The sequence below is a fragment of the Lipotes vexillifer genome, unplaced genomic scaffold, assembly GCF_000442215.2.
Source record: "Lipotes vexillifer unplaced genomic scaffold, Lipotes_vexillifer_v1.1 scaffold1571, whole genome shotgun sequence".
Classification (NCBI taxonomy): Eukaryota; Metazoa; Chordata; class Mammalia; order Artiodactyla; family Lipotidae; genus Lipotes; species Lipotes vexillifer.
Window position 1 is genome coordinate 942,331 of NW_006772104.1, and position 19,226 is coordinate 961,556.

At 38.1% G+C, this 19,226-nt stretch overlaps 1 protein-coding gene across 1 annotated transcript in view; it reads left to right on the forward strand.

Moving 5' to 3' along the window:
- Window positions 1-19,226, forward strand: part of TAFA1 (TAFA chemokine like family member 1) — a 484,417-nt gene that overhangs the window by 461,102 nt on the left and 4,089 nt on the right. Inside the window, exon 4 of the mRNA XM_007447301.1 lies at window positions 16,070-16,194. Within this exon, the coding sequence (XP_007447363.1) occupies window positions 16,070-16,194 (125 nt within the window). The remainder of the gene's footprint in view (window positions 1-16,069; window positions 16,195-19,226) is intronic.

Below are 19,226 nucleotides of genomic sequence, written 5' to 3' on the forward strand. Positions count from 1 at the left end.
TCCCCTGCATCGGCAGGCGGACCCCCAACCACTGCGCCACCAGGGAAGCCCCTGTCTGTGATATCTTGAATGAGAAGAGTTTGGTACTGTTGTGTCTTTAACACCTCTCTAAAATTTACTAATTGCCAATTTCTTAAAAATAGACTGAAGACATCAGTTTAGGAGGACAGCAGTACCCAACTAGATGCAGTAAACTGGTGTATGCGTAGGGGGGTGTTATACTTGTATTTTTGCCCTTAGAACAAATGATACCAGTTTACCACTTAGAGCAAGGAAACAAAGTTCCCTTTTTATATAAATTCATTTCAGTAAAAGAGGGAATTCCTAAAAGTGGTACCCTATGGCTTAAAACTCAAGTAGAGTTCTTTACGTGGGTCATGGCCTCCTGCAGTTTCTTTTGCCCTGGTTCCTTGTCTATAAACCGAGGGTCCCTAGTTGGTTTTACATCCTCGGTGCAGGGAAAGATGTAGAAGCCTGCGGTCACGTGACCTCCAATCAATCAGAGGAGTGATACTGATGCTGAGCAGACATCCTCCAGGCTACCCCTGATGGAGATCTGAACTGAAGGAAATATTTGGTGAGGACAGACTGCTTGCTTCTGCCAAATGAATTAATTCATCCCCAGTGCCATCTACTAAACTGCCCTTTCCCAATGAGGAATCATGGCCCAGGAGAAGAAATTCATCTGACAGAGAAACAGTATCACCTAAGATGAGAGAGAGCTTGCTCCGGATCAAAAGTGATCCTTTCCATTATCCTTGTGGCATCTTTGATTTGCCACAGTATTAGCATTTTTGTAAAGCCGACTTACTTAGGAAGACTTTGATCAAATTCCTCAGTACCTAAAACGCACCCAGCCTCACCTTCCCTCGCTCACTCACAAACACACATGCATTTTTTGCTCCAGACATGCTGAATCACCAATAGTTCCCAGAGTACAGCATTCTAGCTCACACTGCTGGGTTGTGCACAGCTTTATCGCCACTGAAATTACCCATCTCTACTTTGATTACTTTGCAAATTACTCTTCATCCTTCCACATTTATCTTAGACATCACTTTCCCAAACCTTTAACCAGCTCTGGAGAAAGTTGCTTCGGCCGATTCACAGTTCTGCCCCTTACTAGCTGTGTGAGCACGGGCAAAGTTATGTAACCTCCCTTTGATTCAATTTCCTTCTCTCTAAAATGTCAATAATTCTTCTCAACTCCCAAATAATGAGCTGATACATGTGTCTGTATGTTGCAAGATGTTGAGCTTCTTGGTCTAAACTACACAATAGAACAGGGCCAATTAGAAGATTCCTGATGATTGCCTCATAGTTTTGTATCAACTGCACTGCATAGCCTGATGCATTTCAGAAATAATCTTAGGATGCATGTGTTTTGTGGATTTACATACTGTATGTGCTTTACCTTTCTGAATTGAGGGGGGACATTACTCAAGAAAGCCTGCGTAATAAGATTCATAATTGAAAGGAGGTAATTTTGATATAATCCTTCTTATAGAAAGGGGCTCTTATAACCCAACAAAATGCTTTAACACAAAGGCAGTACACCTTTACTCAAAATTTCATGTTAAGCCGTGTTGTGCCAGTGATTGTTTTTTCTTTGAGAAAAGTTGTCATCTCAGAAATTGGAATGAAAATGGTTTTTGAGCTTGGTACTTGAGCTAGAGCCAACTTAAAAACTCAGAACATAAGAAAAAAGAATTTCTTCAGACCTGCCTTCTCCCCAAATCACATCAATTCAAAAAAAGTTTCCGACTCTGTCCCCGTGGCTTGGACTCAGGTAGAGATACATTTCAGCTTCCTGTGGGTAGAACAGAAAATGATTTTAAATCGACAATAAATAAATATTAGAAGCCTTTGCTTTAGTTGCTCTCTTTCTCTTTCTCTTTTGATGGCTGATTTTCAGTCTTCTCCCAATTTCTTTCTTTGCTCCAGCAAGCCTCAGAAAATACTTCACCATGAGAGCAATTTCTATATGTGCTCCTCCTCTTGCCCAAATAGTACATCCAAATGAATCTTAATAGTTCAGTAAAATTGAATTTAGCTTCTCTAGACCATAACAGTTAGTATTACTCCATTGCGAGCATATCTGGATTGTAATTAAGAAAATTCAACATTACCACTGACACTGAAATTCTCTGGGAAAATGCCTAATTTACATACAGCTATGCCAGTTCTGTATCTTCTGCATCTGTTGAGTTGTGAAGGAAGGTCTGATTGTGCACGCAAATTGGAGACACACATGATGAGGACAGAAAGCCACTCTCAGGATTGTCTGTAGGTCAATTGAATTTATGAATTTGAATGCCAAAAATAAATCAGTCTTTGACCATTGTGGATATTTAGTACTAAGTGGATAGAAATGGCAGTGATATGGCCTTGGTACAAATATACGCATTCATTCATTCAGTTAGTCCACAAATATTTATCGAATACCTTCAGTTTTACTTGGGGTTGTGTTACGTGGTAAGTAGTAGAATGCCCAACTGTAATAGCTTGAGTAATAGGAATTGATTTTTCTTGGATAACAAGAAGTCCAGAGGTTTGGGTTGTTGACATCGATTTAATGACATAAGTGCCAGCATTGCAGCAGTTTTCCTGAACTTTCCTTCATGATAGCGGCTGAAGTTGCAGCTGTTGTACAAATATTCAAGTCAGGAAGTGGTGGGATTAAGGAACAGGCTAGCAGTGAACTTTGTAGAGCTGGAGTATAGGATGGGCTCAGCTACATGTCTGATGGTTGGCAGGCTAACTAGTCCAGGAGGGCATCAGATTGGATAAAACTACTCTCTGCTCTACATGACGTTTCATCATGGTCAGCTCAGGGTTCCAAAGAGCAGCAAGCCTCAAGCAAAAGTACTTTCAAGCTTCTTCTTGTGTCGTGTTTGCTAACTTCTAATTAGCCAAATGAAGCACATGGCCAAACCCAGATAGCAGGACTGGGGAAATAGACTCCACTTCCTGATGGGAGGAGAGGTAAAGTCACATTTCAAAGGGGTGGACACAGATGAAGAAGAATGTTCAGCCGTTTCTACAATCAGAAAATGAATAGTATCACCTGACATAAAGAGAAGGTAAATACAAAAAATAAAAATGAATCAGAATTACTAAATCACTACTGCTAGTCAGGAAAGCTTTTCAGACCACCCTGGAAACCACAGTCTTCCCCTCCTCCTTCAGAGATCCTTAGCTCTCAGACTGGGACTTGCTGTTCTAGTTTCTAGGTTTTGCTGTTGAACTTTGGGAATGCATTACATCCTGCTTCCAATTTAGCTAAACTTCGAGTCCTTCAATGTAACGAGAGGAGTAGGGGAGATGTGGCTTGAGGCAGTAGAACTACGATCCTGAACTTTTTGCAGCTGGATTCATCAAAAACGTTGCCACATTTATATTCCTGGCTTTCTTTGATTGTCTCGCTTTCCTAGTGCCATCGCCGACATGAACATGATAAGTTGCAAAGTGCCAATACTGTGAATTTTCCCATGTTGGCAGTTTCTAAAAGTTCATTCTGGTTGTTTAAATAAAGTTGTTTGGGGGACTTCCCTGGTGACGCAGTGGTTAAGAATCTGCCTGCCAATGCAGGGGACACGGGTTCGAGCCCTGGTCTGGGAAGATCCCACATGCCGCGGAGCAACTAAGCCCATGCGCCACAACTACTGAACCTACGTGCCACAACTACTGAAGCCCGCACACCTAGAGCCTGTGCTCCGCAAAAAGAGAAGCCACTGCAATGAGAAGCCTGTGCACCAACAACGAAGAGTAGCCCCTGCTCACTGCAACTAGAGAAAAGCCCGTGCACAGTGATGAAGATAATAAAATAATAAAAATAATTAAAAAATAATAAAACATCTACTTTAAAACTCATGTGAAAGCTTTGACATGCTTTTATGTCACTCACACTGCCTATGTTAAGTGATGCTAAGCATAGAGCATATAGTCTCTGGATATTTTCTGATAAATAAAGCTGAGCTTTTCCAAACCATCCCAACAATTCCACCAGAATAACCATGCTAGTTGTATGGCATTGTGTAAGAGAAAATAAAGCACCGATTGTTATTTTCCATTTCTCAAGGGATTGGTGAGCGAAGGCATGTGCCAAAAAGATATTGGGCGGTTCTTGCCAAATTACAAAACTAACCAATTATCAAATTACCTTGCCCTTTCAAACATGTACATACAAATAAAACTAGATTCAAGAGTGCTCTGTGATCAAGGTTTACACCTTTCATCCTCACATGAAAGTTGGGTTATGTTTTCTGAAGTTAAATTAACTATAATAAGTCAGAAGGCATCAAAGTCTTCCTCAGAGACTGTGTGAACATCATAGCATTGTAGCATGTTTTTGTCTTATTTTATCAAGGATCTGTGAGACAGGCATATAAAGCACTGAGTGACACAGCCTCTTCCTCTAAGCCTCACTCCTCCCAAAATTTCCATGTTCTCAGTTATAATTCAATCAGCCATGCATGTCATCCTAAAAAAATAAGAGAAACAATGTTTCCCATTCAATTCCCCAGGATTTGGCTTCTAAGGCAATAGGTGAGTTCAGCGTTAGAGATACTTCTCTCCTAACTTGGCATCAATTTGTGTAGATCTGAAGAGGCCTAAGAGGTTTTGTGTGCCCTGTTCTATCTCCCTTGTCTGAAGTCTCCATCAGCACCGAAAGCATCTCACTGGGAGTTTGAACTTTCCTTTAGTCTAATCCATTTAGAAAATGACTCACAATTTATGGAATAAAATCGAGAAAATTGATACCTTTTCATTAGGCTGACAAAGTCTTTTTCACCGCTGGCATCTGAAATGTGTTTTCTATTTAAATTTTATTTATATCAATCTTCTCTAGTGGGAGCGAAATTAAAATGAAAGACCTTACAATCAGTGTACAACTTTCCCATTACTGCCAAGATTGCGAGCACTGGTTTTGCAAAGGAACTTGATGCCAAGAATTTTCTGGGAATAATTTAATATTGGGGATTTATTGCAAAATGGAATCAACCAAAGTGATATTTTAATGTATCAGTAACTATAAAAGTGATTACCTTACCTGTGGAAAGAAAAAAAGCATACTTAACCAGCATTATTTGATTCTGGTAAATCTGTAGCCATTCTAGAAAAAAAACTATATTATAGAACCTAATAATAACCTAATAAAGTACTTTTTCAAATTGAGAAAATGCTGGTATACAAATGTATTCCTCCCAGGAGCCATTTATCACATGGTAAGAACACAGAGAGCTAGCAGCCAAAAGGTACATAGATGTACAAGTGGCTTGAAAGTTGCTTGTAAATATCATTTTAAAATCTGATATTCCTTTTGATTTAAAATGTAGAACCATTTTGGAGTTCTTCTCTACACGCACATCTAGGTTAACCCCTTCCCCATTTTGTTGCCATGAATGTAAGTGGATCAAATAGAAGTGTATGAACAGGGACACAGAATTCCAGAAGGACAGACATAAATGCACATTCTATTCTGAAGCAGCAAGATTCTCCACACTGAGTTGGTTGAACCTGAGAGATCCATGTGCAGTAGGCACATTCCATCCACTGGGGACCTCCAAGAAATACCGGTGCTCCCTAAGGACTCCAATGTAGTGTTTTTGGTTTTGCTTTTGGCTTAGAGCCTTCACTATGCCTGACCTCCCTATTCTCTGTTTATTCTGTGACAACCCTCTCAGTTGGATTCTTTGAGGAGGAATTATTCACAAAGAAATTGAGGCTTTATTACTCTAGTAGGGCACTCTTTTGAAAGTCAAGTTGGAACATGAAAGCTGGCAGTTAGCTGGGTATGTCAGTTAAGCCACATGTTTCTGCACCCCTCAAAAAACAAACAAAATCCATATTTCACTGAAATCATTAAGAATGATAACAATGTTGGTGAAGCTGTACAGAGAAATGGGTATATTGGGTGGGAAATACCAGTTTGTACAAATTTTCTGGAGGACATATTGATGATACATATCAGAAGTGCCAAACGTTTTTTACCCTTTGACTCAGAAATTCCAGTCCTTGGAATTCATTCTGGGGAAGTAAATACATTTGCAAAGATATGTGTGCAAGGTTGTTCATATAAGCATCCTTTCTAATAGCAATCAGCCAACCAACCCCAAAGAAAGACAACCTAAATTTCCAACAGTAGGGAATTAGTTAAATTAACTAAGATGCAGCCTTCCTATGGAATATTACATAGGCATTAAAATAATGATGAATTTCATTTATTAATAGACATGGGAAAATGTTTATGATTCAGTGTTTAGGTTTTAAAGAAGGGTAGAAAATAGTATATGTGGTGTGATCTTACTTTTTTCAAAGAATTTATATTATTTATGTATATACATTTATTCAACCATTTTAAATATATATAGTGACCATCTACTATATGCGGCACTGTTCTAGCCGTTTGGAAATATAAAGTCCAAACTTTCATGGAGCTTACCATCAAGTGGGAGGAAAAGGCAAATATCCAGGCCCACAAAATATGTTCTGTGAATTTGGTAATAGTATGTGCTGAGCACAGGGAGATCAGCTCGGTGCTTTGTGACTGCCTGGAGGGGTGGGATAGGGAGGGTGGGAGGGAGGGAGACGCAAGAGGGAAGAGATACGGGAACATATGTATATGTATAACTGATTCACTTTGTTATAAAGCAGAAACTAACATACCATTGTAAAGCAATTATACTCCAATAAAGATGTAAAAAAAAAAAAAGGCAACATCTAACCTGAACAAAAAAAAAAAAGAAAGAAAGAAAATCAAAGCCTAACGTGAGGGGAAAGTGGCAGGGTAAGCGGGTGTGAATTAGTTTAGATAAGACCACTCAGAGAACAAACAGTTGAATTGAGGCCTGGTTAACGTCAATTCTGGGAGAACACAGCCCAGACAGAGGGTTAGCCAAATCATAAAAGAGATTTCCAGGTTTGCAGAAGAGCTAGAGGGCCAGAGAGATTGGAACAAAATGGGGGGGAGGGGAGTGGAAATGGGGATGGTGGAAGACGTGGTTGAAGAAATAGGCGGGATCAAGTAACGTGGGTCTCTGTAGGCCAATTGTAAAGAGCTTATTCTAAGTGATGGAAACCATTGGAGAGTTTTAAGCGATGAATGATAGGAAATCATTTGCATTTTAAAAGATCACTCTGGATACTATGTAAGGAATAATCATAGAGAAAGTCTAGGAAAAACATACCCAAATGTAGCAATTTACCTCTGCCTAATGCAATTGTGTTTATTTTCCTTTTCCTAATTATCCGTATGCTTTGAATTTTAGAAAAGAATATATATGACTTTTAAAATTGGGGAGGAAAAATGTAAAGTTTTCTATGGTAGGCAAAAATAAGAACATCAAAATGTTTTTGTCCTAACAAAATTATACTTACTATCTACTGTAAACTTCAGGGTTCGTCTTTAACACAGAATGTTAAATTTGAGAATACAAGAGATGTACAGTAGGAAATCTGTCTAATAACCATGATTCTTTGTGTTCCTTCTTAACTGTGTATTTTAAATTACATACCTACACAAACGCAAAAAAATATAGCTGAATTTAATTCTAAAATAAAACCATCAATTTAGGGAAAGGAAGACCAGCATCCAGTGTTTGAAGTATAAGTGGATGCACGAATAGAGTTATCATGTATTGAAAGTGCAGAATAAGCCAGAAACGCCAGCCCTGGTGTCCAGACCACGAAGAGGAATATTATTGTTGGCAGGGATTAGGAGTGTTCCCTTAAGTTGGCAAAAAATCTGAACATTCTCTCTCACCAAGCAGACAGCTTTTTTTCAAAGCAGTAGGAAGTGTACCCCTGCATTCTGATAAGACTGCCCATGAAAAGTAAAAGATTTCTTTGTTTTGTGTTTTATCTTAAAATTCATGTGAAGTTAACCTTTTACCTCATAGTAAATATTCTTATTTGCTTTAATATGAAAACACTTTGGTTGATTACTTGGTGGTTAAATTACCCCCTCATTATCCCATCATTACATTTAGTGTTTCTCTCCCACAAGAGATTGTATGCCACTTTAGGGTAGGAACTGTGTCTCTTTTATGTCCAGCACAGTAGTTAATGAATAACTTTTGAATAAATAAAATATAACTTTTGTCTTCAAATACCTTCAAGGAAAACTATCACTCAAGGAAATTGTACCACACTTATCTTTTGTCTTTAAGTACTGCCCGTTTCACAATCCACATCCTCACTTCCAGCCTCACCAAGATAAATTGCCTCAGTTTGAAAAGCACTAGAATAGAATTTGTAGAAGAGAAGCAGTGCTAATGAATCCTATCATCAGCTATTAATTCTATGTATGTCTCCAAAATATATTATAGATCCTACCAAGAAGTGTAGTCTAATCAGTAAAAAGCAAATATATGCATCCCAGAACTAGGATAAACTTCCATTTAAGAAAAAAAAAAAAAGGCACTCACTCTCTATAAAGGTAATTGCATGCATGCATACATAGATGGATAGAAGACATATGGATAAATAACAGTAGTAATTTCCATGTGTTGAGTATAACGTTTATTAGGTATTATGCTAAGTATCTTATTTCATCTAAAATTCACAATAACCAGTTGTGATTTTTATTAACTCCATTTATAGCTCAGGAGCCTAGGACTTGAACCAAAGAACTTTCTGAAGCCATTCTACCAGTAAGTGATAGAGTTAAGGTTCAAACCTGGGTCCCTCTATTGCATACCCAAGAGCTTAGAGACTTAACCATTCCCTAATCCCTCCAAACTGGATCCAATCCTTAAATGTGAGCTCACAGGAAAGAGGGAGTTTGGAATGTCTGTAGGCAATGTTATTCAATGCCTTTAATTTTCTGTTTGCTTTGATAAAGACAATCACACACAGGGGGTCGCTGCAGGTCTTGTGAAGAAGAGAATCGGAACAGCTGTTCCAACAGCCTGTGCCAAAAGGGAAGCTGCAGAGCGGTCCCATTCCTCTAATGGAGTTCCAGCCATTGCTTTAAACTGCATGACAGGTTGCACAAAAATGAGCCTGGAAATTTGTCTTGATTGATGTACTTATAACCTACTTCTGGGAACATGAATGCAGTCATATGTTCAATCATTCAATTTATGCTCAAACTCTCATAAGTCATAGAAGCAAGCTGAGAGTTTGGCATAATATCGGAAAACAATGGAGTACGCGCTAACTCTGTGAAGAATTGCCTTTTCTCTTGGGGGATGATTTCATTCTTTGGAGTAATAAAAATGATGGTGCTGATGATGATAGTAATAGCTAATATTTATTAAACATTTGCTGAATGCCAGACACTCTGCTAAGTGCTTGGGATGGATTTTCTCCTGTGACCTTCACAATCCTTTGATATAGGCACAACTTTGTTTTCTTTCTCTTCTTCTTTCATTTTGCATTCATTGATTTAAAATTGGCGAACCTGTCTGGAGCTACTCTATGCCATTCAGAGATGAATGCAATGTGATCTGTGCCCTCAAGAAGTTCACTATCTAGTGAGTAGGCAGGCACATGAGCTAATAAGCTAATAATTAGAGTCCAGTGTGGTTAGGGTTACAGTTAATATGGTTGAGATACTGACAACAGTGTTTCCTCACTTGTTCCTAACATCACGTTCAGCTCTGCCCTGCTTCACAATTCTAGAGCAGGCATCCAAAAATCAAGACCTATCAGTTCTCTGTTTGAATGCAGTAGGGCTTATCTGGCATTTCAGGTGCTTGCTTCTTCCTTGTTGCATCTTGCACACCACTGCCAAATTCATCTTCCCCAACTATCCCTATAACATGTCCTCCCTTTGCTCACAGAATCTAGAATCTTCAATGACTTAACTTTCCTGAAAAAAAATTTAATGAAAAAAAAATTTTAAGCCCAAGCATCTTGCTTTCAGAAACTTTTACAATCTTATTAAACGTTCCTCTTTTCCTACTCCCCATTGTGAATTTGCTCTTCTAGTATATTAATGTATTTACTATTGGAGGAGCACTTTTTGTTCATTTTATCTTTTTACCGTAATTCATGCCAAAATGCCAATAGTGCCTATATTGAGAAACCCTGAACTAAATTGTAGGCTCTGAGAGCAGGGACTATGTCATGTTCATTATTTTATCGCTCTCAGTGAATCAGGAAGTGCTTTGACTGTGCAAAGTACCCAATAAACATTTGCTGAACTGCAACTCAAGTGTTATCTGCTGAAATGATAAAAAGGGGACCGCAGTTCTTAGATAATATGATGTTTATTTCTATGTTTATTAAGCCATTGCTTATTTTATCTTCTTCTATCTCCGTGGGAAAGTTGCTCAAAGTGAACGGCAACAACCAAAGGGGGGAAGAAAAAAAAAACAACAAGATTTCTGCTCCATTTATGATTTATCACTGAAAGATGGATTGACTCTCCTTCTACAGTCTGTCTTCTGCTTGACAGCAATATGACCCGGTACAAGGGCGAAATCAAGAATCATGATTAATTTACATTCCCACCAACAGTGCAAGAGCGTTGCCTTTTCTCCACACCTTCTCCAGCATTTACTGTTTCTAGATTTTTTAATGATGGCCATTCTGACCAGTGTGAGATGATATCTCATTGTAGTTTTGATTTGCATTTCTCTAATGATTAATGACGTTCAGCGTTCTTTCATGTGTTTGTTGCCAATCTGTATATCTTGTTGGGAGGAATATCTATTTAGGTCTTCTGCCTATTTTTGGATTGGGTTGTTTGTTTTTTCGATATTGAGCTGCATGAGCTGCTTGTAGAATTTGGAGACTAATCCTTTGTCAGTTGCTTCATTTGCAAATATTTTCTCCCATTCTGAGGGTCGTCTTTTGGTGTTGTTTGTGGTTTCCTTTGCTGTGCAAAAGCTTTGAAGTTTCATTAGGTCCCATTTGTTTATTTTTTTTTATTTCCATTGCCCTAGGAGGTGGGTCAAAAAGGATCTTGCTGTGATTTATGTCATAGAGTGTTCTGCCTATGTTTTCCTCTAAGAGTTTGATAGTGTCTGGCCTTACATTTAGGTCTTTAATCCATTTTGAGCTTATTTGTGTGTATGGTGTTAGGGAGTAATCTAACCTCATAGTTTTACATGTACCTGTCCAGTTTTCCCAGCACCACTTATTGAAGAGGCTGTCCTTTCTCCACTGTACATTCCTGCCTCCTTTATCAAAGGTAAGGTGATCATATGTGCATGGGTTTATCTCTGGGCTTTCTGTCCTGTTCCATTGATCTATCTTTCTGTTTTTGTGCCAGTCCCATACTGTCTTGATTACTGTAGCTTTGTAGTATAGTCTGAAGTCAGGGAGCCTGATTCTTCCAGCTCCATTTTTCGTTCTCAAGATTGCTTTGGCTATTCGAGGTCTTTTGTGTTTCCATACAAATTGTGAAATTTTTTGTTCTAGTTCTGTGAAAAATGCAAATGGTAGTTTGATAGGGATTGCATTAAATCTGTAGATTGCTTTGGGTGGTAGAGTCATTTTCACAATGTTGATTCTTCCAATCCAAGAACATGGTATATCTCTCCATCTATTTGTATCATCTTTAATTTCTTTCATCAGTGTCTTATAATTTTCTGCATACAGGTCTTTTGTCTCCTTAGGTAGGTTTATTCCTAGATATTTTATTCTTTTTGTTGCAATGGTAAATGGGAGTGTTTTCTTGTTTCACTTTCAAATTTTTCATCATTAGTGTACAGAAATGCCAGAGATTTCTGTGTATTAATTTTGTATCCTGCTACTTTACCAAATTCATTGATTAGCTCTAGTAGTTTTCTGGTAGCATCTTCAGGATTCTCTATGTATAGTATCATGTCATCTGCAAACAGTGACAGCTTTACTTTTTCTTTTCCAATTTGGATTCCTTTTATTTCTTTTCCTTCTCTGATTTCTGTGGCTAAAACTTCCAAAACTATGTTGAATAATAGTGGTAAGAGTGGGCAACCTTGTCTTGTTCGTGATCTTAGTGGAAATGGTTTCAGTTTTTCACCATTGAGGACGATTTTGGCTGTGGGTTTGTCACATATGGCCTTTATTATGTTGAGTAAACTTCCCTCTACGCCTACTTTCTGCAGGGTTTTTATCAGCCACTATGGAGAACAGTATGAAGGTTCCTTAAAAAACTAAAAATAGAGCTACCATACAACCTAGAAATCCCACTGCTGGGCATATACCCTGAGAAAACCATAAGTCAAAAAGAGTCATGTACCACAATGTTCATTGCAGCTCTATTTACAATAGCCAGGACATGGAAGCAACCTAAGTGTCCATCAACAGGTGAATGGATAAAGAAGAAGTGGCACGTATATACAATGGAATATTACTCAGCCATAAAAAGAAACGAAATTGAGTTATCTGTAGTGAGATGGATGGACCTAAAGTCTGTCATACAGAATGAAGTAAGTCAGAAAGAGAAAAACAAATACCTTATGCTAACACATATATACGGAATCTAAGAGAAAAAAAAAAGTTCACGAAGAGCCTAGGGGCAAGATGGGAATAAAGACACAGACCTACTAGAGAATGGACTTGAGGATAGGGGGAGGGGGAAGGGTAAGCTGTGACAACGTGAGAGAGTGGCATGGATATATATACACTACCAAACGTAAAATAGATAGCTAGTGAGAAGCAGCCGCATAGCACAGGGAGATCAGCTCGGTGCTTTGTCACCACCTAGAGGGTTGGGATAGGGAGGGTGGGAGGGAGGGAGACGCAAAAAGGAAGAGATATGGGAACATATGTATATGTATAACTGATTCACTTTGTTATAAAGCAGAAACTAACACACCATTGTAAAGCAATTATACTCCAATAAAGATGTTAAAAAAAATAAAAAAGACTCATGATTAAAGTGGACTTAGTGATTTTAAGAATATCTCAACGAAAGATGAACATTCTTGAAAAAGTTGAAGATCAGATATTTTTCTGAACATGGCACATTCATAGAGATAATCCCAGAACCCCAGCGTTAAAAGGGACTTCTAAGACCCTTTTTCATAATCAGCACAGATAAGACAGAGTTAGGTTTTGCAGCTGATATTTAATTAATTCAGTTCTTAGTGATAAAAGTTCTTAGAGTAGTTACACATCTACCTCATAAGTTTCTCATGGATTCAGAAAGTGTTCACTTGTGGGAATTTCTGTTAAAATGCTACAACTAATGAAATCAAGCAAAGTGTAGCTGAGACTAAGAAGAAACAAGTGTAATTAGCTGTCCCTTGCCCAAATTATTTTTTAAGTTAATTTTACAAGAAACTGAATTTTTTTGTTTTATGCAAGTGTTTGTGTTGATGTGAAATTTATTTCCAATAATAATAGAGCAGGGATTCCCTGGTGGCACAGTGGTTGGGAGTCCGCCTGCCAACGCAGGGGACATGGGTTCAAGCCCTGATCAATGAGGATCACACATGCCGTGGAGCACCTAAGCCCGTGCGCCACAACTACTGAGCCTGTGTTCTGGAGCCCACGTGCCACAACTACTGAAGCCCGCTGGCCTAGAACCTGTGCTCCGCAACAAGAGAAGCCACCGCAATGAGAAGCATGCGCACCGCAAGGAAGAGTAGCCCCGGCTTGGCGCAACTAGAGAAAGCCGGCACGCAGCAATGAAGAACCAAGGCAGCCAAAAATAATAAAATAGAATAAAATTTTAAAAATAGAGCAGAGAGGATTCATTCATCCACTCAGCAGGCAATACATGTTTTTTTGGAGACCCATGAATTTTGAATACAAAACTAGAATGAGTTAGCACTATCATGATGAAAAACATGGATTTTGTGGTTAAGCAGGCCTGGATTCTTGTGTTAATTTCTGAACTTCCTACCTGTGTAAGCTTGGGAAAGTTACTTAACCCTTATGGTCTTTAGTTATTTTATCTAAAAAAAAAAAAATGGGTTCATAATAATATCTACTTCATAGGATTGCTTTGAAGACTGATATAATATATTTAAAAGTACCTAACAGACATGTAAGAAGCATTCAGAAATGTCAGTTATCATTTTTATTATTGAACTGACCACTATAATTCAGACTATTTTAGAATTATTTTTATTTATAGTTTTATCATTATAATTATCTCTGTAAGAAAAAATATTTAAAAACAACTAAATATCATTAATATTAGTTCATTTTATTAAATCTAATTGATCACTCCTTGTCCAATAATCAGAAGGTTTTCAGTAGCTCCCGAATTGGGAGAAGAGGAGGCAATTTTTAGATCCTTTCTTTGTGAACTTTTTTAAAGATATCGCAGGAAATACGAGTTCATGAAAAAACTAGGATGCGAGACTATAGTTTGACCTAGGCCATAAAATAATATATATTAAGATGACTGTGGAATGCACAAAGCAGAAACAAAATAGGTCTAATAGCATCTTTAAAAAAGCAACCCTGGTAAAATGAACTAGATTCTAATAAGCCAGAGAGTAGTGCCAAGTCATCAAACTCTCTTCTAGTCCATACCCTGATGCTGAGACCTGTTGTTAAAATGAAAATCATTAAGAACGTTCATGATCATTTTGGACCCTGTGAAGGATTCGTGTCTTCTGTTATTAGTCTGTGTTTTACCAAAATTATCACATTGTCCTGCATAAGGATAGAAACTATGTGCAAGATTTTACTTCCTCTGCTTGCCGTATCCAATGTAGTTGCATCTTAGGCGATTTGGTCTGGTCCATATATAAGGCGTGCATCACATACAGGCAAAGTTACCCTTGAAAAAAAATCCTTAAATTGACTGTATAATAGAGTAGACGTGATTTTGCATATATAATCCTGCAGAGTAATTTTTATTCAAAGGAAAGTTTGCGGAAGACTGTATTCTAAAGGAGAGGAAGTCTGAAATAAGCAAAGTCTAGAAAGGGGAAACCTAAATGCAGGAAGATGTGCAGAGGTTTACACCATTCTGCTTCTAAGGTAACAATCTAATCCCTCTAGTGAATGCTGGGTGGATAGAGGATTTTAATGTGCTCCTGCTTCCCTGTGGCGTGGACTCCATTTCATTTTAAGATTAATCTTCTGTGACATTAAGAAATGTCATGTGGGCTCTTTGTTGTGAGAATTAAACGTCATGATGGAGACAAGGTGGAAATGTGAGGGGTTGGGAAGCGACAATTTTTTTTAGATAAAGACCTAGAGTTTCAGTCCATTGTAAAGACAGCCACTTGGAAAGTATCACAGAAGAAACAGTCACAGACATTTTAAGGATTTTGCAGGAAAATGCCCAGGTGGATTTGTAAAAAAAAAAAACTAATGCCTTGAGCAGCTTCAGAAATGACCAATGCTCGTGCAGAAAAAATTTTCACTCGGGATATTAAGATGTGGAGCTGCTTGATTTGTACTGAGCAAATCTAGTCTCCAGTTTTATAAAATCTCATTATCCAAAAAAAGTGTGCTATAAATCCATCCACTAAATTCATTGCCAGCTTCCTAATGTGGGCAGCCTCAATATCACCCTGAAAAATAGGGCTATCTTATCTGAGGGTCAAGTTTTAAAAGTTCCACTCATATCACCTTAAACCTATTGAAAGGAAACCACAGCTCGTATCAAATATACTTTTAGCTGTAAACAAATAGTTTCATTTATTATGACTTGGTTTTAATTTTGCAGGTTTTCTTTTATACTTTTGGTCAATTCATTTTTCTCTTTTGGTAAGCCTTTGATATCTCAAAGGCTGTAGGGTGGGAGATAAACCCTAATGCTGGGTGAATAAACTGGCCTTTCTGAAAACAATAGCTCAATTAGTCATTCCGAAGAACAGTTAGCCCTTTTGTCCCTTTCACTGAAAAGAAAGTACCAGGTCTTTGATCTACAAACTTAACACAAAATTTCCTCCAAAAAGTAAATGTCCCCATTCTGTATGTTTTCATCATACAAGGAGATTGTGGACAAAATGTAGCTTGGTGAAACCAGATGGCATAATTACATTTGCATTTTAAGATGTTTAAGTTGAAATCTCATTCTTCTTTAGAGTATTCTTAGGCAATCATGAAAGTTAAAAAGGACCTAATGTGTTTCAAAGAGCATGAACATCTGTAGAACAACTCAGCCTGGTGCCCAGGTTGTTTGGATGAATTGCATACACACTTGTTTCCTGTCTTTGCACAGCGTCCATAGTGATTGGGAAATGGTGGTGTGAGATGGAACCTTGTCTAGAAGGAGAAGAGTGTAAGACACTCCCTGATAATTCCGGATGGATGTGCGCTACAGGCAATAAAATCAAGACCACAAGAGTAAGTTCATTTGTTTTCTAATGTCTCATGCGTGTTACGAACTGTACTGTCTGCCTTTGTGTTGTATTTCCAAACACCACCCAGAAAAGCTTTGAAAAGGAGAGGAAGAAGCCCTTTCCCCAACAGAAACTCTTCTTAACCATTCAGATCAGTGTCTATCCATCAAAGAGCAGTTAGAGATTGAACTTGACTTTTCCATACTGAGCAGTGTAGTGTTTCTCTTACTGAGTCATAAATAAAGCTAGGTTGCCCCAGCCAAAGGAAAGAGGAGCCGTGAGGTGAGGCAGTTATTTGGATTATGCATCTGATATCTATGGTGCTCAGAATGGATAATAAAATAAGGGTCTAGCCTAATTCATCCAGATGGTTTCCTGAACAGTTCTGCATTTAAGTGCAGCCATCTTCTAAAGGTTCTTTAAAGGAATTGTTTGATGCTCTCTTAGGGAGGTGAAAGAATTCTCTGATGTGAATAATCGTTTCTTACTTTGTGCGGATAAATCAGGAGTTGGCTTCAAAATATGTAACGACCTGTATGAGGCTCCCCAGCCCATCAGAATTGGTGTCATGATGCTGGAGCAGGTTGGAGAGGACAGCTAGGCCAGCCGTTGACCCTGTAGATACTGGCCCGTAGGAGAGTCTGGAAGTTCTGATGGGGGTGTGAAGGGCGTTTGGTCAGGGTACTTAAGACAGTAACTATTTATTCACTAGTACAAAAGTATATCAATATTTTAAGAGCCAGTATGGTGACATGTACATGTACCACATGAATATCAGCCCTGTTATGTGTGTATGTGTTTTGAGTATTGGGTATTTTTTAAAACAAGCTTCACCATCTACAAATTCCAATATGTTGAACTTGCAGACTTCCAAAAAGGTGACCCAGATTTAAAAGGGCATCTCTGATTCCAGCCCCTGTATTATGAGTCTTACCTTGGTCTTCTTCTCAGAATTGTCTTTCCACAAAATAAAATTGGTTCTTGCATCTTTGTGATGCAGAAAACATAACACCATAAGAACATTTTTTTGTATATATAAAATAAGTGGAGACACTGTGTGTCAAATTTAGTTGCCTGTATTGACCACATTAGCCAGTAAATGGCTATACCTCCCTGGCTTGCACCCAGGAGGGATGCCTGAACCACCCTAGCTTGTTAACATGAAATTGTATGCTCTAAGAAGCTCTGCCTGGATTATCATATTTCATTTCAATGAGACACCTACAGAAGAGAGTATTCGAAAATAAGCCCAGTTCCTGATGCTTACCCCAAAAATCATCTTAATTAGTTGGTAGAGTATGGATTTCAGGTTTCCCTTTGGTTGCATTTTACCTGAAGATGACTTTACCAAATAATTTGAAGATACCCTCACAAGTTAGTTTTAAGCTACTCTGAATTTTGGCCAGTATGATTGGAATCCAGTCACCATTGTTTTAAACACATTGCTGCCATATCCTCTGCCAAATCTCCATTCCCTATTCCAAATGATAACCAATCACTCTTTATTGATGGTGAGCCCTGTTTTAATAGTACCTTCAGACTTGAAAGTCCCGTAAAGAGCAATAATGCAAATCAAAACATTTCAGGATTTAGATATGTAAATTTCCAAGAATACCAACGAGGAGACCCTTTGGCAGATAGGAAATAAAGGAACAAAACACAGAAATTGTTAGTGCTACTTATTTGTGACCCAGGTCACTTTTTTTGATTTGGCCTTAGTAGAGTGTATTTTAAAACCATCAGGCATGTTGTAATACATCCTGGACATTCTCCGGCATCAGCAAAGTATGGTGTGGAGTCCAATCATGATAACAGAGGCTGGTACACACTGTGTTCACTACGCCCCTGGGTGGGCTGAGCGCAGTCCACACAGCTGAATGTGTAAGAGAAATAAATCACCCTTACAGCCAGGTTAAAAACAGAGGATGTACCTGTTCTGATGTGTGCATCCCCTTCAGGAAAGGAAATAAGAGAATTCTCTACAGCCATGTGCGCGGCACATAAGTCAACTAAGAATTCTCAAGACTGTCTTTAGAGGCGGAAGAAGAAGACACTAGAAAAAGCTGAATTTTTTAAGAAATTTGGGTTAAGAAAACCCCAACAGTACACTGACTTTACAAGAAATTCCCAATGAAATAAGCACTTTTAAATACAAAAGGCACCAACTGAGTCCAGATGATACCTACAGGAGCTCCATTCTGTATAAATAGCCAACACCAGTTCTTATAGATCATATGCTCCACAAATAGGTTTTATATGAATTTTTCTAGTATGCCCTGTGTATTTTTCCCCATCAGAGTATAAATATGCCTACACACTTCAAATGTTGACTCTAGCAATTTAATTTTTAAAACAGTTTAATTCACAGATGTATTTTAATTATGAATCATATGTTTTCATTGTTCTTTAAGAGGTAATCTTTAGGGTAAAAAATTCAAATTCTTATTAAAGTGAAAGGAAGAATAAAGAAAATCACCTCTTTTGTTCTTATGTGTAGGATTGATTCAAAGAGTTCTTTCTCTCAGAAAAAGACAAAAACAAAAAACTGAAGAAACACACCCAGCTTGCTAATGGCAACTGGGCATTTCCTTCACACTGTTATTTTTTAAAAGTAGCTTCAGCGTAAAGAAATTTGCAAGAAAGATTCCTGGGACTTCATTCTTTTTCCCTATATAGTTTTCTTCTAAAACCTCCCTATGATATGGGTTACTTCCAAATTAATCAGCCTGAGCGAAAATTCTCATCATTCTTTGAAACGTAGATAAACAAAAGATGGTTCAAAATGTGGTCTAAAATTTAAATTTTTGTGATGCTCATTTTTTGAGGAGGGTGGAGAGTAGAAATTCAGTGTTTCATTTAAACAACCAGACACCCCAGAATGTGGACTAGCCAGGGTAACAGGCCACAATCTTAAGGAAAACCTTGGGGTAATTGGATCTGGGTGACAGTAAAACTTAGAAGGAAGGAGAAAAGATAAGTAGAATTAAGCAAAGTCTTCCATTTCAGGAGATTCAGAAGAATAAATCATAGGGAAAG